Source organism: Pagrus pagrus (genome assembly GCF_965226575.1).
Source record: "Pagrus pagrus genome assembly, chromosome: 23".
Classification (NCBI taxonomy): Eukaryota; Metazoa; Chordata; class Actinopteri; order Spariformes; family Sparidae; genus Pagrus; species Pagrus pagrus.
In genome coordinates this window covers 5,583,366-5,595,807 of record NC_140205.1, presented here as the reverse complement: position 1 = coordinate 5,595,807, position 12,442 = coordinate 5,583,366, and the positions used below count along the sequence as shown (strand labels likewise).

Genomic DNA, 12,442 nt, shown 5'->3' with positions numbered 1-12,442 from the left:
CCTTTATCTCTCTTTCTAAGCGCACATCTCGGCCAGTCACTGTGTCTCGTACGGGTGCAGAGTCAATTAAACATCAAGTGAACTCAATCAAAACCAAAGTTTAAACGCAGCCCTGCGATGTGACCGGTTGAAGAAATGCTCTCTGGGAGTTGTCTCAACTGACTGGAAGATTATGGGGTGAGGAGACCCGTGGTGGCTTGTCCTCTTAGGTGGAAATGGCTTAAATATCGACTAGAAGTTGCAGAGCAGGGAAACCAGACTTACTGCACAAAAAAATGTATGTGCTTAATCAGAGGAATGACATGTTTTCTCCAAATGATCCGGCGCAAATGACGACGCATCACTCCGTGTAACAATCAGTTCCCGGAGAAGCTTAAAAAATTCAAACCACAGAGGTTTTTTAATGTCGTAATTTCTCCAGGAGAAGGGACCCGATCCCCTGGTCCCCAGCACAAATCATAGGAGGGATTAATCAAAGGGGGAAGTATGATAAAATGTGCCAGCCTTTCATGGAATAGTGATCTTCTGGAGTTATGCCTCCTCTCAAGGCCAAGTTAATGTCAGCGGACTAATAAAATACAGCAAAGACCACATTTATAGTCTTCTCACACTGATAAGCATAGGACGAGACGGAGTTTTAAAGATCACGTTAAATTAAAACATCGTACACAGTTCACGCTAATAAAGAGCCCGAGGTCCCTGAAATGATTTCTCAGTATCTGTATCATAAGAACTTAATCCCTGAAAGTTTGAGGGGTAAAGCGCATCTCAACCCACTAAACTGATATAATTAAAACTGCACAGGGAAGGAAGCTTCACGCACGGAGCAGATGGTCGGGGAGAAATGGTTCAACAGTTTTTAACTTCAACCACCAGAAATCCTGTTGCATTAAGTCGATGAACCGCGACGGCTCTGCGTGCTGTGATGCCTTTTTACCAAAAAAGACAAAAGAGGCAGCAGGACAGAACATAATGTGTCACTGATATCGCTTTAAATCCCATTTCCACTATCTGCTTCCTGTCAGAACACGCAGCCGTGGACTAAAAGTCAGAATGTATGGGATCAGATAGGAAATGCTTCCTGTATATTTACATCAAAATCATCCGCAGTGCAGCTTTAAATGCAGCCCGTCAACGACATAAAGATCACAGCTCGTCGTAAATCCAGATCTCCCCCCCGTCTGATTTGTGTCTTTAGAAAGTAGAAAAACCTTCCTCACCAGTCTGCCACCAGTGATCCAGGACAGGAACCCCGAAGCTCCTCTTCGCCCACTCCAGCGTCTCCACGTCACAACGCTCTCCTGCCAGGAATAAAGACCGCAACCTGCAGGGACACAGGCCGCACCTGTCAATCACCTCGAGGAAACATGACATGAGTGCTCTCTCACAGGAACGCTCCAGATAACACAACATCTGTGCAACAGAAAAACTGACTTTTTCTCGAGGGTGTCCAAAGTTATACGTTTTTAAAACTTGAATGTGAAAAAGTATAGAGATCGTGCAGTGAAGACCCTTCTTCAGGCCGACATACACACCTTTTCTGGAATGATCTCTCAAATGAAACACTTGTGACAAAGATTAATAACAGAGGCAGGATATTTTACAGTTTAACAATAAACTTTATTGTGCAAAATGATGAGTGCAATGAAACAGTAAACTTCTGATAGACTTTAATAGTTATAAAGAATCCCAAGCGTGGTTTTCTGCACTACAATGTGTTCAAAAAAGTTTTCGTATCGGCACATATGACACAACATATACGCCGACACCATAAGTCCAGTGGTAGGGCAATATCGGTACTTGGTGACGTTTAACACAACAGCATCAGCAACTCGTTTGACATTTTGCACACGGCCAGGCGGTGCTTTCTCAACGACAAAGGCCTAACAATCATTTACCACCCCTGTTATACGGTGGTTAATCTCATCCTCTGCACAGAGGAACTCTCCAACTTCCTCATGGTTGCAATCAAAGCCTCGTCAAAAGTTACAAAACCTGGGTCGGCTCACTTTTTTTTTGTTTACATAGACGTCGACTCAGCTCTGTTACTACCACCACTTCTGGCCCAGAGGCGAAACAGCAATGCCTTCGTACCTTTTGTACAGAATGGCGAGGCAGAAAAAAGGTCCGATATTCCTGCCTTGAACAGGCTGTTTCAAAAGGGGCTAATGTCTTTAAGTACGCTAGTTATACACTTCACTTCATATTTACATTAAGTGAGAGATCCTCAAACCTGTGCAGCTGGAGAACCTGTGATTTACCTCTCAGCTTTAAGTGTTTATCAGTTGAGAACGGTCAGATAAGCTTCTCTTTACACTCTTCAATGTGACTTTGCGCTCTTGCAATATCTTTTAAAGGAAAACGCCGTCAGACCACAAATACAAAACTTCAAGGCAGCACCCTCCGAAAGGATCTTTCCATCCTGCCTCTGGTGGCTTCATGGTCACAACTACCCGGACAAGTGAAGGTTTGTGTGGAGCTTCAGAGTTCAGTCTTCAGCCTCTTGCTTTAAATGTCACGGCAGAAAACAATAAATTCCCTTTTTGTTCCTTCCATCTGAAACGTGTATGCAGGCATTTCAGGTCGGATGTTTGTCTTCCAGGAAACACAATCACAGAGTACCTAGAGACAACACACTCTTGCAAGGACATCTGAATCCCTCCAGCTTCAGTTCCCACCTTGTTTGGACAACTGCTCCTCCCCCGACTTCATAAAACCCTCCCTCCGTGCCCTCCGAGTGACCCAAATCACTGTGGTTTCTATCTTCAGCCTCCCTGATTTCTCCCCCCATCACTCTCCCCCAAACTCCATCTGATGGCTGCCCACGGCTGCTCATATCTAATTCACAACACCGCTGGGCGCCCGCTACGAGGCTGTGGAGGGTCCGGGCCACAGCGCGGCCGCGGATGCCGGTCCGATCGCTAAACTTACACACAAATGACTGCTGGTCATCACTCATCGGTCAACACTTGGTGATGGCGAACTGACCTTCCAACTCCAATCAGACTCCGAGTTACATTCTATCTTCTGCAACCGGCAAAAACTATTTCATCATTTCACTCTCTCCCCAGTGACTCATATCTTTTCTTGTCTTGCCCTCTCCCTGGGTAATATTTCATTCTCTTTCTCCAGTGCTGCTCAGGTCTCGGGGAAATGTTGTGCAGTCTGGTTCTCTCTGCTGTTTCAGTAACACTGGGGTTGCAGAAAAAAGGGCTACAGTGCCGAGAACGGTGGATTCTCGTCCGTAAGCTGAACAAAATGTTAAATATACTGCCACTAGATGCTCAAGGAGCGCTTTCAAAGAATACTATTACCCTCCGATAATAATTAAATATCAACTACTTGTATGTTAGTGTTAAACCTGATTATAACAGGTAATGTGACTGCCTCCTGATTGCACAGGTAGGTAGCAATGAGTCACATTTATTCTGCTACATGTACTTGATTAACTTTTATTGATAAATTGTTCTTCTGTAATGTAAATATTCAAACTAACATTGTGTGAGCTTTGTGCTTTTAACTAGTCGTTCTAGTCAGACTCATTGGTGAAGCCTGACTCACTCATAATATAATCGAAATCTCCAGAATCGCTCCCCTGACCTTTAACGATGAAACATCACAGCATTATCTCCTCATTAGCCTCATTAAGTCATTTTCAGGAAGACAGGAGACTCTTATTGTCTTCATGTCATTGGAGAGACCTGAGACTAGGGACACCTAAACTGGAATTTAAAAGTTTAATGTAATATTTTGAGTTTTTTGGCTACTCTACGCACCTCTGTCTGATGGATTTGTCATTTCATAAAGATAAGAGAGGATATAGCCCATATTTGTCGGCTTCAATTATACTTGTTGGGTTTTTTTTGGCAACATGAACAACATTCGTGTCTCAACTCAGGGACGCATCCTTCAAAGGCTGCATTTAAAGACCGAATGCGTCACAGCAACCTGACGAGGCCATCCCATTTCGGACACCCAGAGCGAAACAGCAGCTCGATACACTTTCAAATGTAAGTATGTGGTTTCAAGCCATTCGAAAGGCTGATGACATCGTTATTATAGAACAAGGGGCACCGATGCTGTCAAAGTTGCCCGGCAACTGGAGCGGCGCTTCGTGACGCCGGGGTTGGATGGTGACATATACAGGAAGCTCCCCGTGGACCAGCCCGTCTCATTCAGCGAAGGATGCAGCCCCATATTGAGACACATGTTAACGTGCTGCAGGAAGCACTGCTATGATAATGAATCATTATGTCTCAGGCATTATCATTTTATAGGCACAAAGACAAAAACTGACAGCTTGCACTTGATTAATTATGTTTGACATGTTTGTTTGTGTGTGTTGGAGTCATAGCTGCGCTGCTTCAATTGCAAATTAGTCTCGACCTTGTATTTGTGTTGATCAACAACTTTACAGCTTACTTGACTCACAGTTGCAGCTTTAAGTATATACTTAGAGTGTATCAAATATGAAGCACGTCAGGGGTAACACTGGAGCCTCTGGATTAACAGCTTCATTCAGCCGTCAGATAGATTCTGCCCCCGCAGGAACTGAGCTAAACAACATGTGGAATAAATGAATGATTGATCAGCTGAACTGGCCGTGACCTTGTGTTCCAGTAAAACAGCACAGCGCTCCCGATTCGATTCAATTCAATTCAGCTCAGTGGAAGTACAATTTTGGATGATTCATACAGACACCGTGACCTCGGACCTTGTGGTGGGAGGGCGAGTGCTTGGCTGCTGACCAACCTCAAGAACTGTGCGCCGAGTAAACATCCGTGCTCTTGAGAAAAAGGTCTTGAGAGAAGCTTCCTCCCTTTATATTTTCTTAAGAAACACATCAAAGTACAATATATAAAGTCTGAATGATGTCGATGTGCAAGTTATAACCTCCACCGAGAAGGTTATGTTTATATGTCACCCGTGTTCGTTTGTTTGTCAGCAGGTTTCACAAAAACTGTGGAGCCGATTTCCATGAAACTTTGATGGAGGATGGGTATCGGCCAGAATAGACCCCATAACCTTTGGTGCAGAACCAGGAATGCTTCCCACGTTCTTTAACATGGTGAGACAGGCTGTTTTTCATCGCTCTTGTTCATTTCTCGGGGATAAATGGATGGATCTTGATGAAAAACTCTTGCGTATTTAGGTGGCTGGTACCTATGAGCGAGCAGAAAAGGATGTACAGTACGTGACATTCTAGTTTCATATCAGACCTACATGGTGACCTGACCTGAAATATGGTTTGTTGTCCTTGGAAACTGTTTGGAAAAGGGCCGACACTTTCAAAAATGACTTGGCAGGTGATTGGGCCAAACCATCCGTCTATCACCGGCTTTCACAGGCTCTAACCAATCAAATCACCAGTAGGAGAGTGATACCACCAGCAGAGCCGTTTGGTAAACCAAACGCTGACAAAAGCCAGTCAGGAAAAAAGCGACAACATCTTTTCTATTTTCTCCTCTTTCAATTTAATATACTCTCCAGTTCTGATAAAACTGACACTATGACAGCTACGTTAACCTCTTGAGGAGCCGCCATTGTTGTTTTCAAACACACAGTTGCTTCTCTTGCTGATTGCATTTTTGTGTTCGCTTATTGAATCTAGGAAAATAATTAGCTCTACGTTAAGCAACATCTGTTTCAAAGTCAAGGCCTCCTAGGGCTCGTCAGTATCTAATATCTTTACAGAAAATATAGTTTGATATAGTGTGAAGTTGCACTACATAACCTGTTTCTTCTGCAAAGCACTGCCAGCCGGCGCCTCTCCTCTCTCACACTCACATGCTTGTTACATCTCAAATGTGGCTTTGACTTACAACTGAGAGATCAGCCCATTTGTAGAGGAAAAAGAGATATTTAGTGTTATCAGCTTGAAAATACAGAGATAGTAAATTTGGTCCATATCGTCCAGCCCCAACTTCTTCTAATGCACACAGTAAGAGGGCCAATAAAGAATCGCTCCACACTTAAACCAAGAAACGTAGCACTTGTTAAGTTTATCCTGACATCCACCTCAGGTTGCTGGTGACGGTAAGGTACAATGATAGCACATACCCTCTCTCTTCAATCAGACGCCACAACACGTTAACCAATAACAGCTATTTCCGTGCAACTCTGTAAAGATAAGCAACGCTAATCTTCACAGTACGACCTTGGAGTAGGCAAATAAAGCAGGAAACAACATAATCTTTGAGGCTGAAGTTCACACATGGCGGCCTGCTGATATACTTAAAGGTTCTGTGTGGTCGGGGTGTCAAAGCTGTGAGAAGAAATGAGAAATTTAAGCAACAAACAAAAAAAGAGCACAGCTGAAGCTGTTGGCAGTGATATTTTTCCACACAGATGGACATTCGATGTCCAAAACAAGAACCCATGAACCCTGAGTGTCTGAGTATGACTTATTGAGGGCCTTTTGAGCTGCAGCTGAGCTATATGGAAATTCATCCACAACATAAGACAAGCAGACCAAAAAAAAACACCACACACTGGAATATTCTCAGCACCTGTTTTACTGCGCACCAGGCAGAACTATGGACCGGAGTCCCGCACTTTGTCACTCATTTATGACTGAGGCTCTCTGTCGGCAGCGAGTTACATCTCCCGTCCTTCAAACACGACTGACAGAGTCCTCGGCCCCTTTTGTCATGCTACATTTATGCAGAGCGCTGCTGCCATCGCAGCCCTGAAGCCAGTGGTTTTCACATCCGCGCTGACAAGTAATACGGCCGAAGCGCATTGATAAAGGTCCAAGGCTCTTACAGCTGAACGGGCAACGGAGGGAGTAAATGTCTCGCAGTGTCAATAAGCTGCAGACAGTATTCGAGCTGCATCAAATTATCCTCTGAGGCCTCCCTAGCATGAAATTATAGGTTTGATATAAAGCTGACAAAGTTTTCCAAAAAGGTTTTACACACTTTTAATTAAAACCGGCACGATCAGCATTGACACGTCAACAGGAAGTGGCAAAATGCGGAGACTCCATGTGGACCCCGTCGGGAGATATTGTCACAAACATTATGCTTCGATGAATTTTTCATGTGCAGCTGAACCGCACAGCCGAGACGAGTCGGGCTGGAGGACCGAATTGAATGCAATCTGCAGAGTCAATGCGAGGTTGTGTCACCATGAGCGAGAAGACACGGTCGCGGTGAGACCTCTTAAAGGAAAAAGAAAAGCGCGGATTATCTTGATGCTTCAGGCTTTCAAAACCGAGAGGACTGACACATAAATTGTCAAGAAATAACATCACAATAAGCAAAAAACAACAACGCAGGCGCCAGGGGAATACTGCATTTCTACTGAAGATGAAGCGAGATCAAAAGATCAAAACACCTTTGTTTGTGCATGCATATCAAAAACTAAAATATGACATAGTTCAAATAAGTTGTAGCATCTTAAAAATATTCTGTTCATGCTTCTACACCTGGAAATCTTTTGGATCAACATGTTTTGTGTCTTTATTCAGCAAAATCTGATGAAAGAAATGTTAATTTATCATCATTTATAATAATTTAATCACTTAAATTATTTTTTAGCTTTACACTGTACTGATTTCAGCTATATGAAGCAGTTGAAGATCCAAAAAATGACTAATGTAGGCCCTGGTAGACCGTTTCTATTGCAGAGCTCGAAGGATAATGTTTCTCTACACTCAATAAATGAAAACCATTTCAAATCAAAGGAGAATATTCAACATTCGGGTTAAAAAAAAGCCATGCTTTGATGGCGTACATCCAACATTGAAGTACATCCACAGTCCGATCAGACACTGAATAGCCCCGGCCTCCGATGAAACCATGTGTCATTGCTTCCTTTGTGTTGCTGCCCTGTGTCATGGTGATATGTTTTGTTCAGCGCCGGAGGGGAAATGCAGCAATCTTTCACCAACCTGCCTCCTTCCAAGGGGAAATGACACATTAAGAACAAGAAACGTGTGCACAGAAACGGCACGTCGCTTACATGACTGATCGTGACGGGGGTCTGCAGCCGAGAGGATAAATTCTGCCGACATTTGAGGAATAAATATCGTAGGGAATAACCTGCGCCTGCAAGGACAGCGTTTTAAGAAAAGCTGCTACGCATTCAGCACGCCGAACGACCGAAGATCGTCGAATTCAGCACACAATGCCAGAGTTACTGAATGATTCACCGGGGCCATAGGTCACCCACACTCAGAATTGCTTTATGATTGTGTGCTTAGAGGCATTTTCAGACTGCTGAACAAAATGAAAGTGGTGAGTTGACACCTCAACCCCTCGGGTTCAAGTTTTTCTGCACCGCGCTAAATAATTAACAGTTGTGATCATCTCGGCGAGTATTCTGACTCTCTGGGCCAAACTAATAACGTGAAAAATGTTTGTTTTTAACTTTGAGCTACAGACGACCTTTACGTGAAGAGCCAGACTGTGGCTGGGAAAACAAGCTCCCGCCGTATGATTTAATACAGGTGGGCTGCAGCGACCTGCCGTTTGTTTGCCATCCATCCTGATTAGCACCCGCGGGTCAAGCTGAGGGTGCGGACTGTGAGCAGTGGAGGTGGGAAAGGGCTTCTGAGTCCAACAGATGGTCGGAGACTAACGAGACGCTGGACAGGCTGCGCAGAGCGCCGTCAGTCGTGAGGTGCTTTCACACATCAGTCTCTGTGTTTTAAAGCTCAACAAACAACCTACAGTTGAGAGTTGAGGCTTGTACCTCAGCAGAAGTGATAAAAGGCCAGAAAGTTTTCCTAAAAATTCATCTTCACTTGCTACTTTAGCACTTCACGAGGGAGTAAGGAGCAGAGACGCTGCTCTGGAAGGAGCCGGCTGAGGTGGTTCAGGCGTCTGATAAGGACGCCTCCTGGGTGCAGACCTTTAGAGGTCTTCCACGTACAACCTCTTCCGCGGGAGAAGACCCTGGGGTAGTCCCAGAAGTCGCTGGAGGAATTACAAATCTAATCTGGCCTGGGAACACCTAAGGATCCCCCAGGAGGAGCTGGAGTTTTTCTGAGGACGGGGACGTAGGATTAGCACGACTCGAACCCAGATAGGCAGAAGAATTAATTAACTGTCGGATGGATGGATCTTTACTTCAGGAAACGCATCAAAATCAATGTCTGATTGTGAAAAAAAGGCAGAATTACCGCGACAGTCCAGGGCAGAGCGCCGACTGCACTGCAAGACAGACAGGACAGGAGTCACACAGACGGAGCGTCACTTCATCGAGCGACAAAGGAAATGTAGGTCAAACCAGAGCAAGGGAGCGAATCCACAACAACCTCGAGGTAATGATGGCAGAGAGTGCACAACCCAAGTCAGCCACAGAGAGAGTGCAATCTGAAAAGACCCGTTTGGAGACGACAACATTGTGGTACCTGGAGATAATTTCGTACGCGAGCTGTGTAAACTACAGTCGGCGACAGTAGCAACCTGAGGGCTGACTTGTATAAAAATCAGGCCATCCAATTTTAAAACAATCTTTTACTTGGCATCCGGCGTAGCTTCTTAAAAACCTGCCTGCTTTGTGTGTGGGCTTCTTTCACATCTGAGATTTTCAATCATCATTAGGGCTGAAAGCAGCTATTACACTCACATCCATCAGCGTGTGAAACGTTGGAAAAACTGTGAACAATCGCCGTCGCGAGTTTCCAAATATCTCCAAAGTTGCTTCGCTTTGTTCTGCACATTAAAATCACATAAAAAGGGCGGAACAAGATTGATTGATATGTTCGTCTCCTGTTGATTTCATTATCTTTTGCTCAAACTAATCATTTTAGGAATAATCTCTATGGTTACAGGCATTCCTTCGCCTCGTGCATGAGTCACTGCTGCAACAGTTTGTTTACTTTGAGAGTTTCCTGTTGTGCAAAGTGTTGCCATCTACCTCGACAAGGGGTATTTTTTCCCGACGTCAGCGTGGGGATCCTGCTGGCGAATGGCTCTGATGGCGGTGGGAGCCGTGAACATGGAGGAGGCGCCGTTTTCAGACAGGACGCGGAAGAACGCCCCCGGGTCCGGGGTCCCCACGGGCTTGCCCTGTAAACAGACAGCATCGCAACAGCTGGTTAGTTCATGAATTGCAACACGGATGCAGGGATATAAATCATATGGATGGACGTACAGCAGACACGCGCATTATCACGGAGGCTGGAAAACATTACAGCAATATTTCCACGGTACAAATTTACTCCAACCTTTAACTACGGAGCATGAATATTCATAGAGCAGCTGTTTAAAATGGAGAGGCTGCCTTCCAGACAGATGGTCCCAGGAATCCATGGATTAGAAAACACAGTTGCACTATAGGAGCATTGTTTGTCTAGAAGAAAGGATAAAGACAAAAGACGCCCGCGGGCAGGAGCCTCCAACAGCAATTTTCATAGTGTTGCTGCCATTTAAATAGCCTGTCCCCGCAGCGAGACGACATATGTAGATGAACGAGAGCGGTAAACAGACAGTGGTGAGCTCTGGCTGTCATTTTTGCTCTGGGTAAATATTTGTCTCGGTGTATTGATCAGAGGGGAAGGCGGAAGGTGGGCAGCGTCTTGCTGCCTGGAGATAAAGAGCAAAGAAACACGTGAGACAACCAGCGTGGCTCAAGTCAAACATTGGTTTAGGAAGACGGATTAATTGATCGCCCGACAGCGCTGCTTCCGACGGGTGAGAAAAAATCGGAGCGCTGCTTGTAATGAGCGGCCTTCAGCGTGAGAAATAAACTGTAAGACGCGCTAAGATCAACAGAATCATCCCTTTGAGCCCTGATCTGCGGATTTAGTTGCATGCTAATAATCACATAATATCAGCCTGCGTGGAAAATGTACTCCACCAGTCAGTGGGCGGTGCAGAGCAAAGCCAAATCACCTGTAATAATCTGATGCTTCAACATCGAGAGGCTGCTCAAAACAAATTATGCGACATTTTTTTTTTTTTATTGCTGAAACAAGTATTTGCCTGTGGCAGAAACACAGCACCGGAGAAGAAAGCAGGAGTTTTGACTAAAGAGCAGCGGACTTTGAGACCATCGCGGCCCGAGGCGTCTTACCACCATCCAACCGGACCGGCTGGTGAGGAAGAGAGTCGGAGTAAGAGCCGTGTTAATCCATCTTGGTTTTAAGGCCGCTCCTGGCTACTGTTACAGTTGCAGGGAAAGAAAATGAACAAAAAGGACTCAGGCTGGATATTACCCAGGAAAATAAAAGGTGGACTCATGGCACAAAGGGAGCGTGTCGGCCATTAGGCAACCAAAACAGCATTGTTTGTTATCTAACTGGATTTACTGTGGAAACACTGCAAAAGAAAAAAGAAACCCCGCCGATGGAGGAGGCAAAGATGGCGGAGAGGACAGAACCGACCGGCCTTCACTCGATGGAGAGCGCTGGTGTTGTGTCAAAGTCTGTTCCCCAGTTAATACGTGTTCCCTCTCACCACCAGGGCTCAAGACGACTCAAAAGCAGCATTTTTTCCTTCGATATCAGTCAGCAAAAATTGAGCAGGGAGTCGAAAAGTTGTCCATTTCTGCTCTAAATAGAATAATAAAATAACTTTTGTGAAAGACTGGGACGGAGAGAGCTGCAGTCTGTCTCTTGACAGATGATCTGTAGCAGCCAAAGTCAAAAAAACATGGTGAAACAGTTCCCCCAGCCCACATGGACTGGACTCATCAGCCAAATATGGATGCCATGGAGCCAACAAAGGCAGATATCAAACTGACATTAAAGCCTGACTCGTGCTGGCGCGTGGGTTTCATTGCACGTGTTTCCTGTTTGTATTGAGACAGACACGTTAAACCTCGTCCAGGGCGGCTTACCTCATAGAGGATGGTGCTGTTGCCATGGAGCAGAGGAGCGTAGCAGATGTACGAGTGACCGACCACCCAGCCGAGGTCTGACGCCGCCCACCAGACCTGCAACAGGTTAAAAATAGGAAAGATGAGATATGCACAGACTCCCTGTGCTGATTGATTCTATTAACATTACCCTCAGTTTCATTTGCAGCTACTGTACTTGAAGGCATCGTTAATGTAAATCAAATAGCTTCTGTTGTGTAAATCACGACTGTGAATGAAAATAAACACAAGTTATGACTGTTGGGCGGCGATCAAATCATCTTTCAGGCGCAGACTAATCCATCTCCGCCGTCCACACGCTCTTTGTTCCCACGCGTGCCTCTGAGAACAGAGAGTACGGTGCTTTATTGCCTTACATCTCCGGGACTGAGTCCATAAATATTTGACATGGTCCATTTCAGCATCACAGCATAGCCGGCAGTGTCTCGCACAACACCCTGAGGGACAAGATAAGGAAAAAAAAAAACATCAGAGTGGTGACAGGTATTGCACGAGGCTGAACAGGCAGGGGTTTAATATCAATCTAAGTAGTCGCTCCGCACCGCCGCACCGAAGGCCCGGGCGGTGTTTTGTTTTCAAATGACTGCTCCTCAAAACCCATTCCAATTTCCAG

General features: G+C 45.2%; 1 protein-coding gene across 1 annotated transcript in view; it reads right to left on the bottom strand.

The window, feature by feature from the left end:
- acss3 (acyl-CoA synthetase short chain family member 3) overlaps positions 1-12,442 on the bottom strand; it is a 45,816-nt gene that overhangs the window by 23,534 nt on the left and 9,840 nt on the right. Inside the window, exons 6-9 of the mRNA XM_084345452.1 lie at positions 12,186-12,266; positions 11,791-11,886; positions 9,868-10,019; positions 1,221-1,324 (exon numbers count right to left, since the gene is read on the bottom strand). Coding sequence (XP_084201578.1) covers positions 1,221-1,324; positions 9,868-10,019; positions 11,791-11,886; positions 12,186-12,266 — 433 coding nt within the window. The remainder of the gene's footprint in view (positions 1-1,220; positions 1,325-9,867; positions 10,020-11,790; positions 11,887-12,185; positions 12,267-12,442) is intronic.